The sequence below is a fragment of the Varanus komodoensis genome, unplaced genomic scaffold (genome assembly GCF_004798865.1).
Source record: "Varanus komodoensis strain SLA01 unplaced genomic scaffold, ASM479886v1 scaffold34_3, whole genome shotgun sequence".
NCBI classification, from domain to species: Eukaryota; Metazoa; Chordata; class Lepidosauria; order Squamata; family Varanidae; genus Varanus; species Varanus komodoensis.
Genome location: NW_025335855.1, coordinates 1,414,380 through 1,441,908, shown reverse-complemented (window position 1 = coordinate 1,441,908; position 27,529 = coordinate 1,414,380). Strand labels below are relative to the sequence as shown.

Below are 27,529 nucleotides of genomic sequence, written 5' to 3'. Positions count from 1 at the left end.
AGCCAATCGGATGGGCGGGGCGGGGCGAGCGGGGCGAGGCGGGGCGGGCGGCGGCGGCGGAGAGGCGCTCGGTCGCGCAGCGCTCCGGCGGCCGCCGTCATGGCATCCAAGTGCCCCAAGTGCGACAAGACCGTCTACTTCGGTGAGTGCCGCCCCGCGCCGGGGGCATCTTGTCCGCCCCGACCGCCGCGCCTCTGCGCGCCGCGGCGCCGGGCCGGCGCTCTGCCCATGCCCAGAGGCCCGCTGGGTGGTGGCCGTTCCCGCGCGGCGCTGCGGGCGGGGGTGCGCTGAGGGCGCGGAGGAGCCGCTCTCCCGCGGTCGGTCGCGCCTCGCCGGCGCGCGTTCCCCGGCGCCGCCGTGGGGGCCGCGACCCACTGGCGGGGAGAGCCGGGGCCCGCGGCAGGCGCCCCCCGCCCGTCCTGGGCGACGATCCCCCGAGGAGCCGCTCTGGTGGCGGCGGGGCGCTGGGGAGGATCCCTCGGGGGCGCGCGCGGCTCCCCGGCGCTGCGCCCCCCATCAAGGGTGCCCTTTTCCGGCTCGCGGAGCGCGAGTGGCGCCTGCAGATGCGCCTTCCTCCGACCAGCGCGGGCGCCCAGCCTCCCGCCCCCGCCCCGCTGGACAGCCGCGGACGGCGAGCCCTGCGCCCGGCGCCGGCGGGTGGCACCTGCCGGGGATCTCCGGGAGGCGTCCGGCGCACCTGGGATGCGGCGGGGGGGGGGGACTTCCGCGCAGCCAGCAGCCCGGCGGGTCGCTCTCCCGCACATGCCCCGACCGCGCTTCCCTCTCCCCGGTCCCCTTCGCTCGCAGCCGCCCTCGCCCAGCCAGTTTCCTCTGGGAGTCGCTCATCCTCCACATTCCTTTCCCATCAGATTCCCCCGAGAAAGGAAAACAGGCTCCGCTCGGTCCCTGTTCGTTCTGCTCGGAATGCGCTGCTCTGAAGGCCCCTGGCCAGGTTGGCCGCCTTCCCCTGCAGACGGCGGTGCAGAATTCGAGACCAGCCGCTCCTGGCCCCGCAGCAGCCGCCCGCCTGATCCGCCCCCCACCTGTGGGGACAGCCCGGCTGGGGCTGCGGAGCCCTTGAGCGCTGCGTGCACCGAACCGCTAACCTCTGGAGGGCTTCTCAGGATTCCACTGCAGCAGCAATGCAGAGCGGCCCTTTAAGGGGTCGTTATTGCCATTCAGACAGCACTTCGGCACCCTGTAGCCTCTGAGTAGGCAAGCGCGACGGGCTTGCCCCGCCCCTGTGTGTGTGTGTGTTGGAAGCTGATCTGTGCCCCAGGAGCCCCAGGCAAAGGGAAGTCACAGCTGGCTCACATGCTCCTCTGGGAAACCTCCATCGCAAACAGCAAGAGCAGCGAGGCAGGCAGAGAGGAAGGGGCGTCCCAGCAGGACAGACGAGTGCTCTCCATGCACTGCCCACCCTGCTAACTAATTCTGCTCCTCATGCAGGTCTTCTGATGACAGTTTTACAGTTAAGCTGGATAAGCAGCACGCTGGCATTTTATGAGGGGTGATGAAGGCGCAGAGAGGTTAGAAATGTGGCCATCAGTGTGGAAGTGCGTTCCTTAGTGGGCTGAACGTGGCTCTTCCTGAATATAGCAGGTGCCGCGTCCTCCGGGAGAAGCAGCACTTACGCCGAGGTGCTGGTTTGCTGAGACCAGCCTGCCAGTCAAGGGAGGCGCTCGGAATGCAGCCATGTCCCCTAGCTGCCATTTTCTTTCTCGCCCGCCGTTATCAAGGGAACATGACAGCTCTTGTTGAAGAGCAGATGTGTTGGTCTGATGGGCTTTATTTCCAGTCCCCATTCTTAATCCAGACAGCTTTTGTTCGGGGAATTAGGGACTGCTTTTAGAGGACCCCAAAGGCAGCTCCTGCTCACCAGAGCGCTTTCAAATGGAATTAATGTGGGACGCAGCCTTGTTACACCCCGCCAAGCATCTGCTGCTTGCTGAAGATTTGCCGAGCATTGTTCCTTTTCCCTTCCTGGAATTGTTAGAGGTTTGATAAGGCGGGTGACCTCACAATAGCCCATCTGCCTAAATGCTTCCTGCCCTTTTTTGTTAGTGAGCAAACCAGCCAGTGTGTTCCTTTCTCTCCTATAATCTCCAAGTTACCACACAAAGGAAGAAGGAATTGCTGTTTTCTATTTAAAGATGTTTGTGCAAAGGTGACCAACCTTGTAGAATATCTTTAGAGTTGTAGGATTATGCTTTGGATGGGAATAACTTTTCTGTTTTTTCACGACTGTTTCAGGAGTTCAGTTCTCTTCATGTTTTTCTCTATGAGTATGTTTGGAATGACTCCTGTGTAAGGATGTACATAGGAAACATCAACTGAAACCCTAAACGGCCTTCTCAGGAAGGACCTTTGAGCAGTTACTGGTCTAGTTCAGGCAGAACAATTCTAGGAGCTGTGTGTCCTCCGTGCCCCTCCCCTTTCACCTTCGTCAATGCTGTCCTGATCATTTAGATAGATTTTCCCATCATGCCCAAACTTCGAAATGTGTTTCAATAGTCCTAGTGATCTTGGCTTGAGAGGGAGTGCTCAAGCCCCCGTTTTCTGGTCCAGACGTCACAGGAGACGGTGGCTTAAGAAAGCAGTGAGGTTTCTTGGAAGTCAGGCATGTAAAGGCAGAACGAAGGGGAAGGGGCGAAGCGGCAGAATGTGGGTACGTGGCTTCTTTGTGGTCCAGTACCTCATGATCAGCTAGACCTGGATCACTACATTTGAGCTTAGTCAGATTTCTGGGATTTTCTTGCTCTTTCTGGGATTTCTTCGTGGAAATTTTATTCTCATTTAAACTCGTGCGTTCATTTACACCAGAGGGACACCGGACAGCCATCTGAGAGGGATGGCCTGACTCCGTGTCCTGTACTGAGCAGAGGGTTGGATCTGATAGCCTGCTGGCCCCTTCCAGCTCGACTAGCCTATGATTCTGTGCCACAGCAGCAAGAGTTTCTGTCGATATGAAGCCTTTACTGCATCTGGGCTTGGGCAAATTACTGTGTTTTGGACTAAGTCCTTTGCTGATAGCCAAAGGTCCCCAAATACTTCCACAAGGAGATAGTCATGTTTTAAATAGAATGTTAGAAAATTGCATCCATTTTTTCCTCCTGACTTTCATTCAGTGGAAAATATAACAGATGTATTTTGGTGAATGCTCTTGGAGTTTTGTGTGAGGTTAGAACATGGAAAACTTAAAATAATTTTCTAATATTTAGAACAACACTGGAAAGGGAAAATGTCTTATTTTGGAGGAACTAACAGCAAAAAACAAACAAACCACTCTATAGGTGGAACTCCTTGTTGAAGTCATGCTACATGCTACAATTTTAGTTTCTTAATTCTGTTGAAATGGGCAATTGATGTCTGGATTTTCTGAAGCATGTTTCTTGGGGCGTGCAAGAGGGATCTGCCAAGGAGCTCTTGCAGGCTGCTGCCTTTGTTGGCTTTTTTCTTCTTCGGGAGAATGGAGTTTTGTCACATAGGGGTGCCTCCTCCAAGCATTGTTTATAGCAAACACTGACAGCTAAATAACAAAGTAACCGTTAAGTAACTTGATAGCACATTAATTTGACTTACTGTTAATCTTTGAGAAGCACAAAAGAGGTAAAGATGCTTGTGAACTGTTCTTTTCTAAATGGTCTTGGCTGGGAAACCAGTAAGAATGTGTGGGCTACTGCATGAAGGAGGTGGCGAACGTCCAAGAACAAGTTGATAAAAATCCAAAAATGGATAATGTTTGTGCAACGCTCCCGTTCACAAATAGAGATGGAGGGGGGAGGACACCGAGAAGCTTCCAGAACAGAGCTCTTGGCCAAGGTAGCCTGACCGGGCGCTGCTGGCTTTTGGCCTCAGGGCGTTTCTTCTCTGTGAGGCTCCTTTTCCTGGTCTTTGGGCAAATCTCTCTGGCATTAAGTACCTCCTTGTATGAATTTCAACAATTTAGGGGTCAGTTTTCGCCCTGAGGGGTTTTCAGGGCAGTTCCTGGTAGGGTACTGGATAGAACAGAGAATTGGCCGAGGGTTGGGGGAGAGCCTGAATTACATTACAGACCCTGCCCCAACTTACAACAACCTTTTATTCCTCCTCCTGTGAATTCCTTTTGCTTCAGGCACCATTTGCAACCAGCTTTATTCTGTATTCCACCACCGTCTTATTCGCAGACTTTTAAAGCGTTACACTTGTTGCCAAAGAAGCTGGGGAAAATACTGCTGTGTGATGATCTTCTTGCACGAAGGGGAAAAAGTGCGTCCGGCATACGAGGCCAGTATACTGACCCTGCGTTTATGCGTCGCGTGAAAAGCAGACATGGCCACCTTGGCTACAACAAAACTCCCGGTCCATGTAGGGCTTCAGGGCGTGGCGCTGCGGTGGCCAGAGAGCCCGCGGCCCACGTGCGTGGCTGTGGCAAGGAGCGGCAGTGCCGGACGGCCTTCGGTGCTGCTCTCGGGGCCTCCGGCCGCACTGCAGGGTTGCTCTTCGGTTGTTCCTGCAAGAGCCTGCAGGGCGCTCCTGGCCGTGCAGGCACTGCAGGGGCACTCAGGCCCCGATCCGGACACACTTCTTGAAATCCTAGCGCTTCAGTTGAGAGTTTTAAAGGGATTTCTAAAAATATCACATGATACTGGTTTCGCTAGCTGCCCTCATTTCCTTTGTTGGAAATAAGTTGGGATATAAGTTTTTAAGAGACCGAGAAACTGCGTATCACTGAGTGTAGATCCTGAGCCTACCGGGGGTCCCGGCCAGCTTCAAGGATTCCCATACTGGCCCCCTTTCCTTCCCCTTTTTCCTGACTGCTGATAAGTGGGTGAGCTCCCAGTCCTTGTGTAGTTTTTTCCTCCATTCTGAAGGGCAGAAATGGGCTTCAGCTAAAAGATGCCTGCGTTTTTGGTATTTTGGCCCTGCCCTCTTTGCCACTGAAATGCAGCCTCTGAGAGCCGTGCCGAAGAGGAGGGGGGCCCAGGCTGGAGGAGGGTCATGCTCGGATGCCTGGCTGGCCAGGGGCCGCAGCTTTCCAGAAGCAAAGGCCAGCAGGTGCTGGGCAGAGGTGGGAACTGAATGTCAGTGCTCTTTGGTTTGTAGTGAAACTCCAGCTGAAAGTTGAGAGAGACAAAAATATATTTGTGACTTCGATATGCACTGTTTCTCTACCTCAGTTTGCCAGGGCTTCTTACGCACTGGGTGCAAACTTGCTTGGGAAAACAATTCCACCTGATGATCTCTTCCGTGAGTGCCAGCCTGCACCTGCGCCGAAGCCCTGGCTTGCTTGCTTGCTCGCTTGCTCGCTTTGTTCCCGAAATGCCAGGCTGCCTTATCAGGACAGCTGTTATTTGGGGCAATGGCTGTCGATACCTGATCTGTGCAGCTCTTCTGAGATCATGTTGACGTTGCACCTGCAAGTCTGCCGTCCTCCCCTCTGGCTAATGAGACCGGCCCAGAGAAAGGAGGCCCAGAGAAAGGGGGCTGCGCTGCACTGTGGGGAACTCCATGAAGCTGCTGCCTTCATGGGCAAATGTGCCGTTCATAGAATATGAACAGCGAAGCGGATCGCCCCCTGGGCAATTACGGTTGCTGGAAAAGCAGGGCCCGTGCTGCTGGCACTGGGGCCTCTGGTCAGGCATCTGGTGGGGCGGGGGGTCCCCACGGAAGTTGCTCAGTGTCCACACGGCCCACGGATTCAAAAGTTCCAAGGAGCCCGGCCATCGGAGGGCTGTCACCTGTTCTGCAAGGCTGCATTTTGGAAGCTATTTGTGACCAGCAGCTGAGGGGAACCTTGGGATGAGGTGAAATGCTGAAGCCGGCTGGGTGTGCCTCTCCCGTGCTCCATTTCGAGCAGGCACAGAAGTCCAGGTCCCGAGCTGGACTTTAATTTTAGGCTTCATTGAGGCATGGATAAGCGAGGTGCTGATGAAAAGGAAGTGAGCAAAACAACCATCGTGCTCATTCAGTTGGCCTGCTAAGTTCAGAGTGAATTTTGCTTGCCAAAAGGTGTATGTGTGTGTGTCTCTGTGTTACAAGTAGCAATGCTTTATCTTGATGACTCGTGAGCACAGTTGTTTTAGATGCAATGCACGTACATCTCTTCTACATGTCATTGAAGTTTGTATGGAGTTCTGGGTTCTCAAAAAAGATCTCCAGAATCAGGAGGTTTTGTAACTCAGCAGCTTTTCCTTCTGCTGCATTGTCCTTGTGGGTGCCTTCTCCCCCGGTTCGGGAATTATTCTTATGAGAAAAGGGCTGCATATGGGATGGGCTTCCAAGGGAGGTGGTTGGGGCCCCATCAGTGAGAGTGTTCAAGGCAAGGTGGGACAAGCGCGTGTTGAGGATTACATGAGTGGAGCTGGCTGGAGCCAGGGGTCAGACTAGATAGCCTGGGACCCTTCTGACTTGCTTTTTTTCATGTTTCTAAGAAAATGCCAGCCTCCAAATACTCTTTTGCTTCCCAATATAAGATACAGAATACCCAGTGGGTTCAAACAGATTGGGAACTCTGCTCTAAGTGTTCATCGAGTACCACGATAAAAGCTTGACTCTAAATTCCACCTGATTCTCCCTGCTATTGACCCTGGGATAAATGGTCGGGAATGGGCCTCATGTGCCACAGAAGCACCGCTCGCATTTCACACATGTTCAGATCCACAGCCATGTCTGCCAGTGTTGAGGAACATGTAATTACTGTGAAACTCTTCTACGTCTGGCTTGGGATGAAGAAGGGGCTTGTGGGCAGGGGTTCCTCCTCCCTCTTCAGGAGGCATGGCCACATCACCAGAAGAGAACAGATCTTTCTAATGTCGATGAGGCAGAGAAACTCCAGAAGGGTGGCTGCTGGGCAGCAGCAGTCGGTGAAGGTACCCTGGGAGAGGATCTTTCACAGGCTAAGGCAGTGGTGCTCAAGCTAACTCTGGCTCCTCCTGCACAGAAGAAGAAGGCAGTGTGAACCACTTTTGATTCTTCTTACCTTGAAAGCCCCGTGATGAAGCAATTCAAGATGAAACAAGATATGGCACCAGAAGATGACCCCCCCCCCCCCGCAGGTCAGAAGGCAGTCAGCGGGCGACTGGGAGAGGGCAAGGAGCAAGCGCAACGAGCGCTGTTGCAGGTGACGCGACCAGACCAAAGCGGAAAGGAAGGAGGTCTAGTGGCTGGCTGCACGGGGACGAAAGGAAAGCCCAGTGCTTCACGACACAAAGAACTGGGACGTGGGATGTGAGAAGGCTGAATCAAGGCGAGCTGGGAGTCGTCCAGCAGGGAACGGAATGGCTAAACGCCGCGGCCCTGGGCGTGAGTGCACGGAAGCGGACGAGAATGGGGCATGTCCAGTCAGGCAAACACAGAGTTCAGGAATGACGCACTGAAGGAATGCTTTGGCCCTAATACCAAGGCAAGATGTGTCGCAGGCTGCAAGGGGCTGCACAGGTAGTCCCTGGATTATGAACGTCCAGGTTATGTGCAGCCCCTGCGTATGAGTGCGCAGACTGCCATAAACCCTGTATGACTATCTCCAACAAAAAGCTGTGGGTATTTCTAAGGAACTAAGTAACCACTGATGACATCTTGCCAAACGCGTTGCGTAGTTCTCTAGGGTTATTCATGGCTCTTTGCTAGAGAGAGAGATTTGCATCTTTGGCTTATTTATTTATTAAATTTATATGCTGCAACCTGTAGCCCAATTTAGGGTTCTCTGGATGGTGCACATTGTGTTAAAAATAAATAATACAATAAAAGACTCCATAAAATACAATAATACTACAATAGCAATAAGTATATCACCTTAAAATTGATTAATTTCATAAAATGTAGACAATATAAAATACAAATATTAAAATTAAAATCATTGAAATACCTAGAAAATAGAACAGGGTTTGCCCGGTGTCAAAATGCTGGCAATGAGGGTGCCAGGTAAACCTCTTTGGGAGGCTGCTTCCAGCGGTGAGGTGCCACCACCAAGAAGGCCCTTCTTCTCCTTGTCATCCTCCTTCCTTCTCTGGGGGGTGGTTCTTTCAGAAGGGCCTTTAGCTCAGATCTCTAAGAGTGGACAGGTGTATATGGGGAAAGGCCAGTCCTGTGGCTGCCAGGGACTGTCCAGATCCGTAGCCACAGCGCGGCTTTGGTCCAGCTCTGCCCTCAGGAACGCGTTCGGATGTCCCTCGCCAAAGACTGCTGAGCAGACGTGTCCCTCCGGGAATGAGGGGGGTCCTGTTGTGAATCCGCAGCTGGTCGAGGGGATTTGGACTGCTTACCTTAGCGGGGGCGAGTAACAGGAGACGTGAGAGAGGTGCACAGCACAGCAGGTATGCATGGCACGGCGAAGTATCTTCCTCCCTCCCTCATGAGACCAGGGTCCTCATCCCAGGACGTGGGAAATTCAGGACGGATAAAAGGAAATGACTGTTTCACACAGTGCAAAGCTGAATTAGATTTTTTTTAAATTTCATTTGGTTTTTAAGTAGTTCAGTGAAACCAAACTCGGCGAAGCACCACTGAGAATACAAAGCAAGATCAAACACACACATGCTCACACAGAAAAAAGAGAAGCGTACAATCACACAGTAATGTTCAGAGATGCATCGAGCTGGTCTTGAACGCATGCGCAGACACCAGCACACAGGTCTGGAGTTCCTGCTCCACGTCCCTCGTATGGGCTGAGGCCGGTTGACCAAATTTGGAAAGAGTGTGGAGATGCACTTGTCGCAAGTGGCATATTCGCTTCCAGGACGCCCGTGTTTTGAGGTCTTCGATTCATTCCGCAGCGGAGGGAGATGGCGCGGCCTCCCAGCCCTGTAGTGCGAGCCACCGCGAGGGCTTCCGTCCCCACAGGAGCCGAGATGCTTTTTCATTGCCAAAACACTGGATCTCTCCTTCAGCTCCAGCCAAGATGCATCTTTCTTTTCCACTTTTGCCTGGCTTTTCACACAGATTCTGGCTTAGTTTTCGTGCCCAGGAGCTCTGGCTATGTACACGGTGCTGTCGCCCTCTAATGATCACCGACACCAGTGTTTCATGGAAGATTCCTGCACGGCTCCACCCTGGTGGTGCTTTGGGGAGGCGGATGTAGTGGGAGGGAGCACATTCTGCCTCCTCCAACCCGCCCCTGCACCTGCTCTCTCTCCCTTTGGTCCTCAGTCTCGGGAGAGGCTTGCCGGAGTGCGGAGGCGATGAGCGGCCGATGTGTTTTCCACCCCTGGGTGGGGACGACGGACTGAAGCGCACACGCGTCCTTCATCTTTCATTCGGCATCCACCGAGCGAGGCTTGCATCAGCCTGCCAAAGCCGTGGAGGGTGGTGCTGCGCAAGAACCTGAGTGTTTATTTGGCGGCGGTTTCCATGGCACTCCGTGTGCGGCGCAGGCACAGAGACGATCCCTAAACCTAAAGAAGCAGGAAGGCGTGGAAGGCAGCGAGGGCTGCTGCATGCGACGCAGCTCTTCCGTCTCTGTTCTCCTGTGGCGTTGTCAAGCCAGCCCCGAGCTGCTGCGGCGGCGTGGTGCCCTCGGAGCCACCTCCTTCAGGGTCGCAGCGTCTGCCCGAATGCCGCTTTCCTGTTCGCTGTATTGTGAGGAAAGCACGCGTGGCTTGTTTGCTGCCTGCGAGGCAGGGGCCCCTGTGCAGGATGCGCTTGCCACAGGCACAGGGGTGCGGCGGCTGCTCTCAGGCACGGCTCTTATGGCGCAGCCCCCCGCCTCATCCGTGAATTCATATGGGGGTCCACGCCACGCTGGTGTCTGCCTGTTTCCTTCCTGCAGCCTCTCACCGCCTTTTGTCTGCCTTTTTGCATCCCACAATCTTTCTTACGGAGGGAGAAGTGGGACAGACCCCTGTTCTTACCATTGCGGTTAGCAGTGCTCCGAGCCGCTCGTCTGGAAGCACACCGCAGGGAGCAGTGCCCTGGCAGAGGCGAGGGGGGACGTTCTGCGCAGGTGCAAGCCCCCCCCCTGCTGCTGCGGTGCCCCTGCCTGCTGGGGGGGGGGTCAGCGCAGTGCTGCCCCTCCCCCTCCGCCCGCTTTACTCCGAGCTCCTCGGATCTTCCATGCAGCCTTATTCTGCTTTGGGCTTGGCCCTCAGAACGCAAGAATGGGTGGGAAGCTGAAGGGCCGCGCGGGGAACGGGGCACCTTGTGGCCCTCCGGAGGGCTTTGCTCATTTATTTCTACGCTGGGGGAAGAGCACACCAGCGCACAGGAGCAGAGTCGTCTAAAAATCTGAATCGATTGGCCAAAATTGCTGCTTGCTTTATGGAGGAAAATGGCGCAAAAGAGATTTCCTTCTGGAAAAGCAGGGTGGCATGCCCCCACCACTTCAGCCCCACTTGAGGAGGGGGCACAGCTGCTGTTCAGTTTAAGATTCTGAGGCACAGAAACAGAGCGAGTCAGAAGGGGCCTCCAGTGCCATCTAGTCTGACCTCCGGCACCAGCCGGCTCCGCTCACGACATGCCCATCTCGTGGTGTGCCTGTTTGGCACCAAAATAGGTCACAGGGCCAATCCAGGGCCAGGCATCCGGAATCTCGGAGGCATTTTCATCTCTCTGGGCCGCTGCCGTTTCCAGTCCAGTGTGGTGCAGCTGATAGAAGCGTGCAGCCGCTACCTGCAGGGGCAGGCAAGCCGCCCGAAGGAAATTGGCTGGCAGGTGGCCCGGCCTCCTCGCCCCCGTGCTCTTTCTCAGGCAAGTGGCCGGGGCGACGCTCTGCTTGGCAAGCAGCCTCCGCCCCGGTGGCAGCCCAGATGCCCAGTGGCCTGGCCGCAGGCGAGACACGGAGGCAGCACGGAGCGGCGGGGCTGGGTGGAGGGCAGGAGGACCTCTGCTGCAGGAGAGCACTTCTCCTCCTCCCCCAACCGCCGTTCTTTCGGCTTTCAAGCATGCGGTCTGGCTTTTTCTTCTCAGTGCAGCTGAAAGATCGAGGCTGCTCCTGTTTCCCTGCCCCTTTGCTGCAAAGGGGTGAGGACGCTCAACCGAGAGGAGAGCCACGGCCCAGAGGCAGTGGCAGCTGAGTTTCTGTGGAAGAAAGGCGTCCGCCAGACAAAGCCTTGATTCATCCGCCTTCCTCTTGGATTCCTCTGGAGCCGGGGTGTGTGGCCCTGCGCTGTCTGGGAGGAGAGGAATATGCCAGAGGGCAAAGCTGTTCCAAGCGCGGCAGAGCTTGAGTCAAACCAGCTGGGAGTAGGAACGCTGAAAATCCCTTTTGAATGCTGGGATTCCCGGGCACTTGCTTTCTGCAAGGAGAGAACTCACTGGTCCCAATTCACTGTCTGCGGTGCAGTGCTGAACTAAATTGGGATTGGCTCTCATCCCTTCCAGTGTGACTTGAATCTACACTGATTCGTGACGCTGAAGCAACTTTCTGAACACGTGTGCTGGATCCGAGCTGGCCTGGCCCAACCCAGCCTGCGAGACTAAGAACCGGAGTTGCTGCTTGTAACGTCTGCCTGGGAAACAGCCGGCACTCGGCTGCATCCACCATGATACTGGCCTCCATTCCCTTTCCGAGTTGCCACTCTGCACAAAAGCTGGGCAGAGAAAGCAGACTTCGCATTCTCTGGATGGTCTCATTCCCTGCAGCAGGAAGCGCTTTGAGCAGCGTATCCCTCCGGAGGGAACACTGTGCCTCTGTCTTGGCTGCGGGCCGGGTATCTCCAGCGCCTGGGTGTGGGCTGTGACGTCGCTGCTGCTTCCTGCTCTGGCAGCCGCTGGAGGCTGCAAGCGGCGTTTCGGCTTGGGTTTTGTTTCCCACACGCAGGGCGTTTCCTGGATGGACCAGGCGTCGCTGCTTCCGAGGCCACATCACCACCGCGGCCCCAGGCTTTCTCCACTGAGAGTGTTACAGAGGAGCAAAGAAAGGCCAGCCCTCGAGGCACATGGGTTTTGTGCTGCATTTTGTAGATGTTTTGTGTCTCAGGGTGCTTTGTGTCCAAACACCATCGTGTTCTGGAAGGCTGCGGGAGAGCTCGTGAAGATGGCTGTGAGGCCTGGGTGGCTGTGGCAGACTCGGAGCCTGGTGCCACCTGCTCTCTCTGCTGCTTAACGGCGCCTCCCGTAACTATGGACACTTGGAAGTCTCTCCCCGCCTGCCAGGACGGAAAGCCCTTCAGTGGGGCTGCGCCAGAGCTCTGGTGGGAGGTGCAGCCGGTTGCTCAGCTTTGCCACCCACGGGTCCAGACACCACCTGGACCACCCTTGCCCTGCCCTGCCCTTGCCCAGCGTGTTGCTCTGCTCTGCTCTGCTGTGCGTCACTGTTTGAGGGAGCTCAGCCACGGGGCACGGCGCCTCCGCACCTGTTCGCTGGGTCCCTGGAGTTAATCTGTGCTCCTCGCCCTGCTCCATCCTGGGGCCAGGCTCTGAATCACCAAGTCGTTTTTGCCCTTTGTTCTGAAACCCCATAACTGCTCTCGGATTCAAGCAGCATTTATTCTTTTGCGGTTGAGCTCAGTTCGAAAGGGCTGCTCATCCTTGCGGTCCGTCCTGTGATGCTCCACCCGGCGGCCCACCAGCTCTAGCCAGCGCAGGCAGCATGAGGGGCGTTGGCGCTGCAGCTCAGAGCTTCTGGAGGAGGGACGCTTCCCTGACCTTCAGGGTGCCTTGTGCTGCTGGGGGGGAACCTCTGAAGGACCCTGCACACTGTGCACCCTTCTGCCTGTGAAGTGGCCCTAAGGAAGCAGCTCCGTGGCGCCACTGCTGACTGCAAGCAGGAACGTGTTGAATCAGACAATAGCAGCTCTTCCACCTCGGCTCATTTCATTTTTCTGCTTTGCATTTCAAAGTGTCCAAGGGAGTTTGTGGCCATAAAATTCACCAAAACACATAGAAATCTAATAAGAACATTCATTCATTTGGCAAATTAGCATAAACTGGACTAGATAGAAAAATGATTATGAGGTGGATCATAGGTGGATCCAAATAGTGCTTAATCAGATTTGCAGACAATACAAAACTGGGCTGAATAGCTGACCTTGCCTAGGTCATCCTGGAAGACAAAAAGAAGATCCAGGCTGACCTAGGCAAGCTTGAACGCCGGGCTGAAAGCGACAGAAAGCAATTCAACAGGGACCAGTGCCAAGTCCTCCATCTAGGAAAAAGAAACCAAAGGCATCAATACACAATGGGGAATACATGGCTCAACAGAACTGAAAAAGAAAAAGACTTTGGGGTTATTGTGGACAACAGGCTAAATATCAGCTGATGATGCAATGCAGCTGCCAAAAGGGCAAATGCTATTTTAGGATGCATTAGCAGAAGTATTACATCCAAATCATGCAAATTAGTAGTTCCCCTGTTCTCCTCACTAGTCGGGCCCCATCTGGAATCCTGTGTCCAGTTCTGTGTACCAAGATTTAAGAAAGATGCAGGTAAATTAGAAAGGGTCCAGAGGAGGGATGCTGGGGATTACTTGAGTGGAGCTGGGAGTCAGACTAGGTGGCCCAGCAGGCCCCTTCTGAGTCACTTCTTGTCTGTGTTTCTATGAGGGCAACAAAAATGATCCAGGGTTTGGAAGCACTGCCCTGCGAGGAGAGACTGGGAGAACTGGGCATGCTCAGCCTTGAGAAGAGAAGACTGAGGGGTGCATGAGATCTCTCCATAAGGACCTCAGAGGCTGCCACAGAGGGGAAGGTCAAGGTTTCTCCTTGCTGATGCCAGAGTGCAGGACACGGAATACTCAGTTCAAACTGCGATAGCCCAGATTCAGGCTGGGCATCAGGAAAGGCTTCCTCACTGTCAGAGCAATACAGCAGTGGGACCAGCTGCCTGGAGACACTCAAAAAGAAACTGGGCAGCCATCTGGGTGGGATGGTGTGACTTGGTGTCCTGCAACAGCTGCAGGTTGGACTTGATGCCCTTCTTGGCCCCTTCCAACTCTACTGTTCTGTGATTCTAGGAAAGCAGTTATGGAGGAGGCAGCGGTTACGTTATAAATGTGTAATCTGGACCACTGAGAAATGTACATATGATGATGACAGATGAGAAGAGAGAAAAGGGGCAGTCACGATGATGCTACCATATTAACTCCCAGCTTTTCTGGACTTGGTGGCTCTCATTCTTTTGCCACAAGTTGGTTAGGTTGCAAAACAAAAATAGAAGTGGGTGTCCACATATCAGAATCTGCCTGACATCTGGACAGTTTCATTCTGCAACTTCACATAAATAGCAGAGGTGATAACACGGGGCCCTGCGAGGCACCAGAGGGCACTTTCAGAGCGGCACGTCCCCCGGCATCATGGCCTCTGCAGCAGTCCTGACAAAACTGAGCAAGGAAGCGGGGGGAGGGGGGTCCCCCTTCTGCCAGGCCCCACAGAGCATTTGCTGGAGCATGTGGGTCACTGTGCTCAGATCTGCCCAGAGTCTTGGAACAGCATAGTCCAGTTGCCTGCACTATTCTGACTGGAAGACGGTGTGTCTCCCTTGGCCATTTGTGAAACTTGATTTAAACTTTGGGATGCACACTTGACCAAGAGCTAGTTTGGAACTCAGCTTCTTTCCCTCTGGAGTCTTCTCCAGCCAGCAAGCCCACAGACGCCTCTCTTGACACCCGCCAGGCCTCCTAGATGGAGCAGGGGGCGTCTCTCGCTCAAGGCCGGACAGTTCAGCTAGCTCCATCATCAGATTCTGGGGGCGGGGGGCAGGAGGGGGCCAGGACCATGGCATTTCAGCTCTGACCGGAGAGCGAATCCTGTGCTTGAGGTGCCAGCCAGCTGCCTCAGAGGCCGCCCCTGCTGGTCCCACCGCCTGGTGCTGCTCTGCCGCTCTTCAGCTGCTGTCCGGGAGGCCAGGCACGGGTGCCGTGGCTGCTGCAGCTTGAAGGCAGCCTGAAATATTAAAAGGAGACACCTGAGCCAGCAGCCTGCCGGACCGGCGAGGGCTTCCACGGCACGTGTAACCGAGAGGCTGTCCTCGCCTGTCACGGGCCCTGCCAGGCGGGTGGCCACGTGCCCCGACTCCTAGCTTCCCGCGCCTGCCGGGGCTGCCGCCACAGCTGCTCGCAGCCTGGGTGTGCTGCTGGGTCTCTGGCTGGCGGGGGCCATGAGTGCCTGAGCAGTTTGTGTGGGCCCTTGGCTTGGGCCGCAGGGCCTTGGTCCTTCTTTACATGGCACACCATGTGAAGCGTGTGTGCTTGTGCAACTGGAGCCAAGCATTGAAGCAGCAGAGTCTGAGCCTGCAAGCAGAGGCTCTTTACAGTTATCTGGATTGAAATTCCAGCTTTCATAGTTGCCTTGAACCCAAATGTATATTAAAACTTAAATCTTGTCCTTAAGTGCCCAGGGAGGTCTCTGGCATGGGGTGTTCCCCTCCTAGGGAGAGAGGAAGGGGAGAGATAGCCTCTACGTCCACAAAGCCCTAGAAGCATCAGCATGGTGAGGCGGAAAGGCAGAGGGGCTGCTGGGACTGGTTGCTCTGCCCGGGTTGCAGCTGGCCTGCTGGACCGGCTGCTGTTGCCCAGCAACTGGCTCACGGAGGTGCTCATGAAGCCTCGCTGGCCATTCAGGATCCGTGGTTCTCTCCACCCGCGAAGAATCAAAGAAGGCAGAGCAGCGCGCCCCAAGGAGGCATGGCTGACCTTTCCACCCGTGGTGCCAGTGCTGCCTTCTCGCAAGAAGAAAGATTAAGGATAAAGAATGTTCTGCAGGAAGGAGGAGAGCCCAGCCCTCCTTTTTCTTCCCCTGCCCCTCCCTGGAGGGAGAGAGGGCTGGATTATCTCCCTCCCATGGAGCTGTGCAGAAGAGGACAACAGAACCCATCCAGCCGGGGGAACCGTCCGGGAGGCCCAGTGTGGCGCTGCCCGTGCCCCATCCCCACAGAATCACATGCCGTTAGAAGAGGGGACCCCTCAGCCCACCTCTGGCTACCTTTGCCAAATGTCCTGAACTGAGTTCACGAAGGCCCACTGTTCCCCTGAGCTATTACATCAATTATCCTCATCTCAGTAAAAACAGAAGTCGCACTCTCTGCTTGGGCAGCTCTGCGCCCGGCTTTTCTGTGAAATCTTCGGCTGGGGCCTGTGTTCAGTTTAAGGGGGCTTTCACTCCAGGGACGTGGAGGGAGTCCCCTGCTTCCTGCTCTCCCCCCTGCGTCCCTCCTCAGCGGAGAGCCACCCCATGCTGCCATCCAGTCCTTGCTGTCCTTTGTTTTCGCTGTGCTTCCTTTCTCAGTCCACAAAAATGCCCAGTCTGTTTTCATAAAACTGGGTGTAGGTGGCTTGGCACTGCTCTTCTGTCTTCTTCCAAAGGGCAGCAGGCAGTCCTGCACTAGAAAACAGCCTATGACAACACACATTAGAATCTTCGCATTAGGTATCATTTAATGATCCATTTGTGTGTATTTTAAATTCTTTCCATTATTACTATCATGTTTTTGTCTAGAGCTGTTCGTGTAAATGAAAGAGGAGGGATTTTTCAAACATCTCTTTTTTCACCCTCCTGGAGAGCCTCCCCCCACTTCCCCGGCAAAGTCTATTCATTCAAGGGAAAGGGTTAAATAGGACTGCGGGGAGCCATCTTGCTCCAGAGATTCCAGTGAGCCGCAGGTGGAGAGTGGAGATGGCCTCTCTGACTGAACGGAGCAGGAACAAAACCCCGGGCAGGAGGCAGCAGCTCATGCCTTATACGTTGCAGTTGTGCAACAGGCACAGCCCAGGAGTGGGGAGCTTTTGCAGTGCTCCCCGTGCCATCCGTGCTGAAACACACATTTTGCCACAGGTGAAGCTAAGCAGAGTTTGTCCGGCCATGGGGAAATGCTCGGCACGGAGACCTTCCTCAGAGCGCAGGCCTGGGGGGCTGCGGCACCCGCCCTCCAAGCTGGGCGTGTGGGCCTTCCGCAGCCAGCCCTCTTCTGCTCCCCCCACTGCTGCAGCTGCGGCGGGAGGAGGCGGGGAGCGAGAGGCCAGAGCCCGGCCATCGGCCATCGTCACGCGCCCTGCCTGGCCGGAGGGGCCCGCCAGCCTCGCTCGCCGCCCGCCCACCGCTCTGGCCGTAGGTGCTCAGCAGCCAGCACCGGGTGGAGGGCGGAGGGCCTCTCCCCTGCCAGGGAGGACTGATGGTGCCCGTCACTTTCAGGCCTGGCAAGCGGACGGGGGCAGGGGGAGGCAGCGGGAGAAACCAGGCCAGCAGCTATCCTGACGGCTTCTCTCTCCGTTCTCTGCCCCGCAGCTGAGAAGGTGTCGTCCTTGGGAAAGGACTGGCACAAGTTCTGCCTGAAGTGCGAGCGCTGCAACAAGACCCTCACGCCTGGCGGGCACGCGGAGGTAAGCGGGGCAGCCCCGGCGGGCGGCCTGTGGGGCACGGTGCATTGCGCTCGCAGACAGCCGGGGAAGTGGCGGTTCACTGCCGGCAGCGATTTTGGGTGGCCTCCCCGATGGGCTGTGGGAGCGCGGTGGACATAATCTGGCTTGACTTCAGCAAAACTTTGGACCCAGTACCCCGTGGTACCCTGCTCAGGACACTAGCAAAAGGTGGGCTGGATGGAACAACTGTCAGGGGACCTCCTCAGGCTGTGGGGCGGGAACCAGCAGGGCCCGGTGCAGGGCCCAGGGCTCTTCCACTTTTTCATTAATGATTCAGATGGGGAAGTGCAGGGGACGCTTATCAGATTTGCAGATAAAATTGAGGGGGATACGAGTAGGTGATATCCTGGAGGACAGGAACAAAATTCAAAGCCGTTTTGATAGGTTGGAGCACTGGCCTGAAAACTACAGAATGACATTCAGTAGGGACAAAGGCCTAGTTCTGAACCTGGGGAAAGGAAACCAAATGGATCCTTTCTTGCCTCAACAGCCCTACAAGTGAGAAGGCTGTCGCAATTGTTGTAGATCGCAAGCTGGGTATGAGTCAGCCATAAGACGTGCCTGCGAAGGGGCCAGTGCTGTTTTGGGCTGCATTAATAGAAGCAGCGCTTCCAGATGTGTGAAGCGCCAGTTCCCCTCCACGTGGCTCTGGCTAGGCCTCGTCTGGGGAGCTGTGCCGCTCATTCCTCTGCTTTGGGTTGACTCTCCGACAGGAGGCTGCCTCTTCTTAGATCTGAGCAGGGCGGAGCGGACCTGCTCTGGGCCGCCTTGGCCAGTGGTCCAGCCACAGCGCCCCTTCCCAGAATCCCTCCGGGCACCCCTTCCCCCGCTGCATGGAGGGAGCGGGGGGGGGCTGGCTTCCCTTCGCTCTCCTCCGCTGCCCCTCGTGCCAAGTCGCCCTGCGCCAGAGCGGGAGGCCCCGGAGCCCACAGGGATGGCGTCCCTGGAGACCCTCCGCTGGGAAGCCTCGCGGGCGGGCGGGCGGGCGAGGCCTCCTTTCTCTGCTCGTGCTCGGTAAGGAGCCGGCAGCATGTCCTGGGCGAGGAGGGCTGGTGCGGGTGCGGGGCGGGTGGTGATCAGTGAGGGCTTTGCTGGGAGCTTACCAAAATGGGAGAGAAAGAACTGAAGGGGGTTTCAAAAAATCAAGTGCAGGACAAATTGGGACAGCCAAATATGCCCTGGAGGACTGCGACATGCCATGTTTGGGGCTTAAAGCTCTGGGTTTTCAACCATATTTGGTACCTCTCCTTTTCCGACAAGCTGTTAGTTGACAACGGCTGTATGGCAGGCTGTTCTCACCATATTGGGAAAAACTGTCCAGTCCAGAGAGAAGACAAATTTGTTTCAGATAATTTATGATAAGAATTATTAAAATTAACAATTTTAGAAGCACAGGACATAGAAACATAAAAAAGCAAGTCAGAAGGAGCCTCCCAGGCCATCTAGTCTGACTCCTGGCTCCAGCTGGCTCTGCTCATGCAATCCTCAACATTTCTTAATATACGAGGGTTCTACAAAAGGTTTTTGTGCTTTTTAAAACTCTATTTATGAAGAATTTCATCTAAAAAATTACATCACTTTTCTACATAGTCACCTTCTTTGAGATGCATTTTTCCCAGCATCGTACCAACTTTTTAATGCCAGCAGCGAAAAAATATATAAAATATATTTAGAAAATATAAAAGTGTGGAAACTTTTTGAAGGTCCCTTGTACATAATAGAAAGAACTTACGATTTTAAAAACCTGAATGTGAGATAAAGCAAAACTGGAGATTTGGTCATGTCTAGTGGGAAGCCATAAATTTTTTCTCAGCTCAGATATTTTGTTGAGCTAGGAAATTTGGGGGCCTTAAAAACTTTTGTGCTACCTCTTTAAGCCTAGCTCAGGTGAGTTTGCCAGAAACTGTGGATGGGCAAGGAAACAGCGATTCCCTGCTGGACGTCCCTGTCCAAAACTGTCTAACTCCCTTGTGCCCAGTCTTTCACTACTTGCTCAAAAAACAAAAACTTTGGTATGTTTTCCTTTGTCCTGTTTTGTTTTCTTTCTAGCCCTGGGAAACGGTGTATTCATATTTTGTTGTCTGATGTATATTTTTATTGTTACAACATTTGAAAGCAGTGTTATGATAGGCAACTTCGGTGCTCTGGAAGTGCAGAAGCAGATTAAACTCTGGAAACCAGTAACTAAGACAACAGGGCCTGCTGGGTCCTGCAGCACATGTGAATTGTTTCAGGGCTCGCTCCCGCTTTGTGAACGGGCGATGGCCAGGGTTGGATCAGGCAACTTGCAGTGCTCAGAATCCTGGCCATCTTGACGCTTGCCATTTCTCTGTCTCAGCACGATGGGAAGCCGTACTGCCACAAGCCCTGTTATGCGACGCTGTTTGGACCAAAAGGTATGTTCCTTTCAAGGTTGTCGGGCAGACTCAGCCCTAACACAGATGCTGTGGTTCTTGTTCTCCGATCTTCTCGTTCTGCACTCGCTTCTTCTCGAGGCAAGCCAGAGGCCTCCAGCTTGGCGTAGGTATCATCTGCGGCTCTCCGGAGCCGTGCAACTCGGCTGCTCAAGAAGCACTTAGCCTGGAATGTGACCCACGCGGGCTGAGACAGAACTTTACTTGCCAACACTTGGGAGACGAAATGAGGGGGGGCATGGCTCGGAGCCCGGGAGCGGTGCGTGCGGGCGGGTCAAGCGTTCAAGCCACCCTGCATCTCCCATGCTCCTGCTGTGCTCACCCGCCCGCCATCTCCTTCCCACGTGCTTCAGATACTTGCATTTCCCCCGGAAACATACTTTGGCCAGGGATGCCCCTGTCCAAAGGTAGACTGAGGGGCAGTCTGGATACTCCCAGCCCTAGTCTCTGCAGTGCGTGGTAAAGCAGAAGAGCAGGCAGGCAGTTCTGCCGCCTCCTACGCTGTGCATGTGAGGGAACGCTTGTCTTTCTCGAGCGCAAGCAGAAGGCCTGTGGAGGGAAGACCTTCAGCAGGCCGACGGAGCACCGTGGTACCTGGTGCCAAAAGATTTGCTGGGCAGCCTTGCACAGCAGGGGAAGGATCAGGCCTTCCATGGAAGTTCCAGGACTTCCCTGCACCGGGCACATGGCCTCCTGCTTCCCTGCACAGTATCTGTCTATGTAGCTTTGAAGCAGAGGACCTGCTGCTGGGCCCAGAAGGCAGCAGGGTGGGCCAGGTACCTCAGCAAAATGCTGGGCTCCCTCACGGCCAGCAGGAAGAGCCTCCCGCGAGTGCCAGGCGGGGAGGCCGGGGCTGGCCCAGGATCGAGACTGTGCTTGTGCTGCGAGCGAGCACCCCACATGTCCCTGCGGATGCCGCAGCCCCCGGAGCCGCCGGGCACCCGGGCTCTGCTGACCTCTCCCTGCCCCCTCCTCAGGCGTGAACATTGGAGGAGCGGGGTCTTACATCTACGAGAAGCCCCAGACAGAAGGGCAGCCAGCGCCAGGCCCCATAGAGCATGCAGCCAAGGTGGAGGAGAAGAAAGCGAGTGCTGCCCCCAGGGCACCCAGCAAAGGTGAGCCGGGAAGCCCCCAGGCGGCTGGGAGGCAGGCGTGGGGAGAGCGCCTCCCGCCGGCATCAGAGTTGCCGCTTTCCCTCGGTGGGTTCCTCCGCGGAGGGTGGGGAATTCCGCTGGTGGGTCATTGCCGGATCTTGGAAGGCCCCTTGCCTGGCCAGTGTGGACAAATCCGGACATTGTAGGGTGTGTGGACATGCCTGTGAGCTGTTGCGTTCCAGGCTCACGGCTTGAAGGGTGCGTGTCCAGGGAGCATCAGTGCCTGTCTGATCCCATTCTTGGGGTCAGAGCTCAGGAATTGCTGCCTTCCTTTCTCTGCTTCAGCCTCCAGCATTACGACCTTCACTGGAGAGCCGAACACCTGTCCACGGTGTGCTAAGAAGGTCTATTTTGGTGAGTACCATCCAGGTTTCCTGCTTTCACCTACCCAGCTTCCTGGTGTTATAGTAAGGAACAGGCATGTGTGCTGGTTGCTTAGGAAAATGACTGACTTAAGGATCGTTCCTGTACGGGGCATAAGCAATGTTCTCATGCTGGATACTTAGAGTTACTCTCGATCAAGGAATTGTTGAGTGGGGCTGGTTCCCTGTGGCCTGTTGTTCCTGGGGGTTTCTGGCTCCAAAGCGGAGGGACCAGTGACTGCCCACAATGACCCGAGTGGCATTTCTGTCTCTCAGGAAGGCCAGGAGGGAAGGTACCGACTTGCAGTCAAAACACATGTTTTTCGCTAAGGGCTTTTGTGTGTGAATTCTGACGGCCTGCTGGCTCCTGTAAACAGGCCCATTTGCATTTTAAAAGGTCAAATTCTGCGTCTTAGCTAAATGATGCGAATAATTTATAGCCCATAGGAAATTGTTTATTGTGCATAACTCGTTCTGCTTCTGCAGAAATGTTGCTTCAGAAAGTTACTGAATACCCTTCAAGCCTTGGCGATGTCACTGCCTTTCCCACACAATGAAGCCTGCCTTGGTACCCACACCGGGTGCCACCGGTTCAGCGCAGGGCTGGGCTGCCGAAGAGGCAGGGCGAGGTGCGCACCTCAGGCTCTTGGGCTGGAGGAGCCAAGCACCGCTGCTTGCCCACCGGGAGAGCCTCCCGCCACTTCCTCCCACGGGGGCTCTGGGGAGCCCCACCAGCCACGCCACTGCCCGAGAAGGCCACTGAGAGCACGCAGCCAGCCGCCTGCCTCCCCCTGCCTTGCTCCATGCTGCCGAAAAGGGCTCTCGTGCCGGCTGAGCTCCCATGGGAGCCCCGCAGAGTGAGCTGCTGCTTCCAGCGGCATGGACCTCTGCAGAGCTGCTGGGGCTGCGGGAGGGGCGTGCCCGGGGGCGACCGCAGCCCGTCTTCTCTTGCCCCCGCTGGGGAAAGGCCTCGTGCTGGCTCTGATTTAGAAACAGCTGAGTGGGCACCGACATTTGCATGGTGCTGGGTTTTATTTTGCTGCTGTGGAGCCCTTCCGGCTTCACCCCGCTTTGGATTTTGCCTGTCCGATGGTTTGTCTGGTGACCTTTTTCTAAGGCACAAGCAGCATCAATGTCTGTGCCCAAAGAGTGTGCTGAACGTGCCTGTGACTTTTTGTCTGCTCTAGCTGAGAAGGTGACCTCCCTGGGCAAGGACTGGCACCGGCCCTGCCTGCGCTGCGAGCGCTGCGGGAAGACCCTGAACCCCGGAGGCCACGCTGAGGTAGGGCTGCCCAGGCCTGAATGCCAGCCACGACTCGGGAATGGGGGACCTCCCATGCCGGCACCGGGAAACCAGAAGCCGGGGAATGATGGGCAGCTGTGGGGAGGGTGGGGCTGGGGGACGGGCAGGCAGCGGTCCCCGGGAGGCCCGGGGCTCCCCAGCCCTGCCTCACGCTGGTGCTGCAGGCTCAGCCACGGGCAGCTTCACACGCAGAGCTGCTGCTCCAGAGCCTCCAGGGTGAACGGAAAGGGAGCGGGATGGGTGCCTTGCCCACTGAAGAGGCACCGAGGCCCCGGCTCTCCGCGACGTGCCGCGTGCCAGAGCTTTCCTGGCACGATCCGGACAAGCAACGCCTCTTGTACAAGCCTCACAAGAAAAAGGCACTGAGCCGTTAGAATTACTAATTGCAGCTTGACGTGGCCATTCATTCGTCCCAGTCATCTGTGTGAAGTGCTTACGCAGAACCTGTCGGAGCAAGGAGAACGGTTTCAGGGCCGAGGCATTTGGCCACTGTTCCAGGAAAGCCTGCCCCACCCAGCGTTGGACGCCAGCCCGCATGCCTGGTGCGAGCCACCTGTCCCTGCCGCAAGCAAGATGCCGGCTCCGGAGCTCGGTCCGTCTGCGGCAGTGCGGAGCTCGGCACTCTGCCCTGTTCCAGGTTTTGGGGCCGGTTCTGGTGGCTTGGCAGTAGCTCCCCAGCGTGTGTGCGGGCAGCACCGCAGGCACCCGCAAGCCCTCAGTGTGTTGCAAAGCATGCGGCCGGTTTGTACTCTTCTTGTAGGAGTGGCTTAACGTGAGCAAGGACCCCTGGAGAGGCAGTGCCAGGGTCAGGCTCTGGGCTGGTGTTCTAACGGGTCCGGCTGGTTGGGGGTGAGCCCTGATTAGTATGCAGAGGCCTGCCTGCCCCACCACGGACTCCAGCTCGTTTGGCATTACTGGTTTCCTCTGACACCGCTTCAAAAGGGGCGGCCGCAGCAGGGCTGCAGAAGAGCAGAGGCGCCCCCTGGTGTCCAGGGAGGTGCACGCAGGCAGCGCTTGGCCCGCTGTGCAGATCTGACACCGGCGACTTCACTGCTGGCAGGCAGAGGTGCTCTGCTTGGGCGGGCAGCATCCTTGGCAGCGGCCCTCGTCCCTAGGACAGCCAGCAGGTGGGCTGGGCCTGCTTGAGCCTCGTGCTGCAGCTGCCCCAGCAGGACGGTGTGGGAGGCTCGCTGTGCCGCTCAGTTGTCTGTGTGCAACCAGGAGGCCCTTCCAAGCAGCGGAGAAGCGGGAGACCCTGGGAGTGGAGGTGGCGGCACTGCAGCTCACGCAACCCCTTTCGTTCCGCCTTCTCTCCTTTCAGCATGACGGGCAGCCCTACTGCCACAAGCCGTGCTATGGGATCCTGTTTGGACCAAAGGGTAAGTGTGGCGTGGATGGAGAGGGATCCCAGAGGGGCGGAGCAGCTGTTCTCCCGCCAGGGAGGATGGGGAGCATGAAGAGGTCGAAGGCAGAACGGGGGGTGTGTGGAGATAACCACTCTCTGTGTTCAGTTTTCCAAAAATTTCAGATTTTTCTCCTGAGCATGCCCCCAAATCAATTTTCTGCATGGCTTTAGGATTACTGGGAATGTTTCATCTTTACCATGGACCCCATCCTGGGCCAGCCTACCAAAGTTTTGCTTTTCTCCTTTCAGAAGGACTGTGCTAGACCTCCCTTCGCCTCACTCAGAGTGCGGGTGCTCAGGGATGCTGAGGCAGCGGGGCATGGCTGCTCTGGGCCAGGAGTGGCCCTGCTGCTGGGCTGCTGCAGCCACGGGCTGGCGGCTGGTTCTTCCGCTGCTTCTGTCATCCCGAGGACCGGAGAGGCCCCAACCCTCCAACGGGGCAGAGCCTCTGCCCGCTTCCTGCCACTTGCCTGCTTTCTGGCTGGCCTTGACACAAGGCCTCGTACCTGGCAAGGAGGCTGGCGGGCGAGTGAGGCATTTGGGGAAGGAGGAACCACGTGGCCAGCGCTCCCGTTCCTCCTGCTGCTGCTCAGAGGCGGCTTCCGGGGACGGGGAGACGGGCTGCTTCCCCACTGCCAGAAGCGATCCCACGCAGCTGCCGCCCCCGTCCTTCCAGGCTGGCTTGGCCACTTGGGGCTTGAGGGGGCTGCTCACTCCGGGTGCTTTGCAGAGCCACCCTTTGTCACTGTCCATTTGAGCTGTTTCAGCCTTTTAATGGTGTTTTTGGTTCTTTGTCATTTTTATTTTATTTTACTGTATTGTCTGAGAGCGTCAGCTTTGAGACAGCATAGAAATGCATGAAAGGACGCATCAGCCGGCCGGCCTGCCCCGGCGCTTCCTCCTCCCATGCGGCTCTTCTCTTGCAGGAGTGAACACCGGCGCCGTTGGGAGTTACATCTACGACAGAGATGCCGAGGCCAAGGAGCAGCCCTGAGGCCCCCCCCCCCCCCCCCGCCCCGCTCAGCCCACCCGCACTGCACTCTCTTGACTAACCTCCTCGTGTGCGTAGATGTAGTGGCGCCCGCTGCCGGCTCGGCGCTGGCTGTCGCAGGAGCGGACTGGGCACCTTTGCACTCTTTGCCGCCGCCGCCGCCTCCTCCGCAGGCCCGGGTCCTGCCCCTCCTGCCATCACCCAGCCCCAGGCTGCCCTGGAGCGGCTCCCGCCCCTTCTCCCCCTGCCGTTCCACCTGTTCAGCCCCGGGCGCTCTGCACCGCCATCCCAGATGCCCTCTCCATGGCTCCTTCCCGTCACACACGTCCGGACGTGGGCCCAGTTTGCTGCAGCCGTGTAATGGCAGCGAGGCCGCTGGGCCAAGCACGGGCTGCTCCGCACCACCTTCTTAGGCAGGGCAGCGAAGGCTGGAAAGGAGCTGCTCCCGGTTTCCCCGCAGCGCCACAGGCGTGGCATCGCGCCTCCTCCTCCAAGCCAGTGGCAGCGAGCGCAGCTGCGGAAGCAAGGCTGCGCGGGCGGGGAGGGCCTGCTGAGGAAGCCTGCCGGTGCCACCCGGGCAGGGCCGTTGCCACGCCTTGGCTGAGAGGGCGCCGGTGCTTTGGGTGGCTGCGACTTCCAGGCACCCGCACACCTGCACAGCTCCAGAGGAGACGCGGCCTTTCCTTGTGAGGGTCAAGCAGCACGTGTCATAAAAGGGCAGAGGGGCAGAGACTTGTGGGGCGCGTTTGTGCTGGGGAGGCGTCGCTCTGCTTGCAAAGGCACCTGTTCTGGGGCTTGCTCCCGGAGTGCTTGAGGTTTATTTATAATCAGAAAGTAATGTGCTTTTCTGTTTGGAGAACGACTTGTTTCCGGCTGCCTCGTGTCATTAGCCCAAGGGCAGGAGGGTCCCTCATGCCAGCAAGACGCCTGCGGGCAGCTGCACGGGCTGCGCAAAGCGTGTGGCGCGCAGAGCGGCCTCTTCAACTCAGAACGCCTGACTCGCCTAATTTTTGCAGTTAATAAAGGTCTTGGACAGACGCTTTGTGTGAAGTGAGTGGAGTCACGGGGGACGGCAGCCTCCCATCCCGCTGTGGTGCCCGGCACTGTTGCTGGCCTCAAAGGCGGGTGTCGCAATCCCTTTGGGTGGCACTTGGGGGGGCACGGCCCCGATTGCCCACTACTACTGAAAAGAGAGTCCCAGACGAAGTGCGAGCGAGGACGCTTCAGAGCCCTCTGCTGTGCCTCGCACTACAGAGCGCAGGTGCCGGAGCAGCACTGCGACGGGCCTGTTAGTGCCACGGGGGCGGCCGGGGGCGGCTGGGCAGGCTGGGATCCGAGAGGGGCCCAAGCCCTGCCCTGCCCTGCCCTGCCCTGCCCCGCCCCTCGCGTGGGGCCTTCCCTGTTTGCCCTCAGGAGAGGGCAGTGGGCGGCCATGCGGCCCCGCCACATGGGCCCTTCTCTGCAGCACAACGGCTCAGTCTCTTCGGGGGTCTCTGCCCCGGACGTCTCCCGAGGGGGGCAGTGCCAGTTCAGGGGGACTCCCCTGCTGAGTGGCAGGCTTGTCCTCTGAGTGACAAGCCGCGCACCCTGCCTGGGGAGGCAGACGTCCCTGCGTGTTTGGCCCCTCCCAAGGTGCTGTCGACTTGGGGTAAAATGGTAAAGCTGGATAGACACTGGGGTTTCCCAGGATCCCACCTCAAAACTCTGGGGGTGCTGTGTGGAAGCGGAGGAGTGGAGGTGGTGTCCACGAAGACACACCTTTCTGCCAGCACTTGGCTTTTGAGACGGGGGGGCGCATCCAGCCTGGGAAAAAGGGGCCCAGCACGGGGCCTCGTGGGCTTCCCCCAGAGCCTTGAAGAGTCTGCTGCAAAGGCTGCTTTCTGTCCCGTCCCATTTAAAAAAAATGCTCCAAAACAAGTTTAGTACTATGAGCAGATTCTTGCTCCCCAGACGGAATACTCAAGATAGAGGAAAAAATCCAGGAAGACTTGTCCGAATGGTAGGTGGTCTTCCTTATCCCAGGCTAACATGTTCCAGTCATGACAAAGAGGTTCAGTTACTCGGTGTCCCGAAGGGCTGCACCCCTAGAGCTAGTAGTCATGGAGCAGATGAGACCTCGGACCCGATCCCAAGAGACAATTCCCACACCTTGCGCAACTTGCTGCCAAACCAACTGGAAACAGTGAGTGCTGTGAACAGGTTTAACACATATTAAAATGGAAGAACACTGAAGAGGCCCACCTTTGACTAGAAAAGATGGACCTTCTCTAAAAGGAGGATTCTTCAAGAACTGAACTGGGAAATTGCTGAAATTAATACAAAAATATATAACATATCCTAAGATCAGCCTCCACACCAGAAGATGGAACTACAGCTAATGAAATGCCCATTGTTAAAAAGGGATCCAGGAAATTACAAGCTGATTAGTTTAAAATCTGTCATGGATAAGTTGGCTGAAAACATTAAAGATAAAATTAGCAAGCATATAGCAGGAGGTGCCGGGTTGAAAAAGAACCTGTGTGGCTTCCTAAAGGTCCGCCTGCCTCGCCAGCCTTTCGAGGCGAGAGCGTTGATTCAGGCAGGGTGCTTGGCCGCCACGGCTGCTGCACACGGAGCCTCATTCCTGCCCCAGTG

General features: G+C 56.4%; 1 protein-coding gene across 1 annotated transcript; it reads left to right on the top strand.

The window, feature by feature from the left end:
• The first annotated feature begins 39 nt into the window (after positions 1-39).
• Positions 40-25,933, top strand: CRIP2 (cysteine rich protein 2). Its single transcript, XM_044439375.1, has 8 exons — positions 40-142; positions 17,133-17,227; positions 19,605-19,662; positions 20,658-20,795; positions 21,120-21,188; positions 22,384-22,478; positions 23,821-23,878; positions 24,831-25,933. The coding sequence occupies exons 1-8, from the start codon at positions 100-102 to the stop codon at positions 24,896-24,898; spliced, it is 624 nt and encodes a 207-aa protein (XP_044295310.1). The 5' UTR covers positions 40-99; the 3' UTR covers positions 24,899-25,933.
• Positions 25,934-27,529: the final 1,596 nt, after the last annotated feature.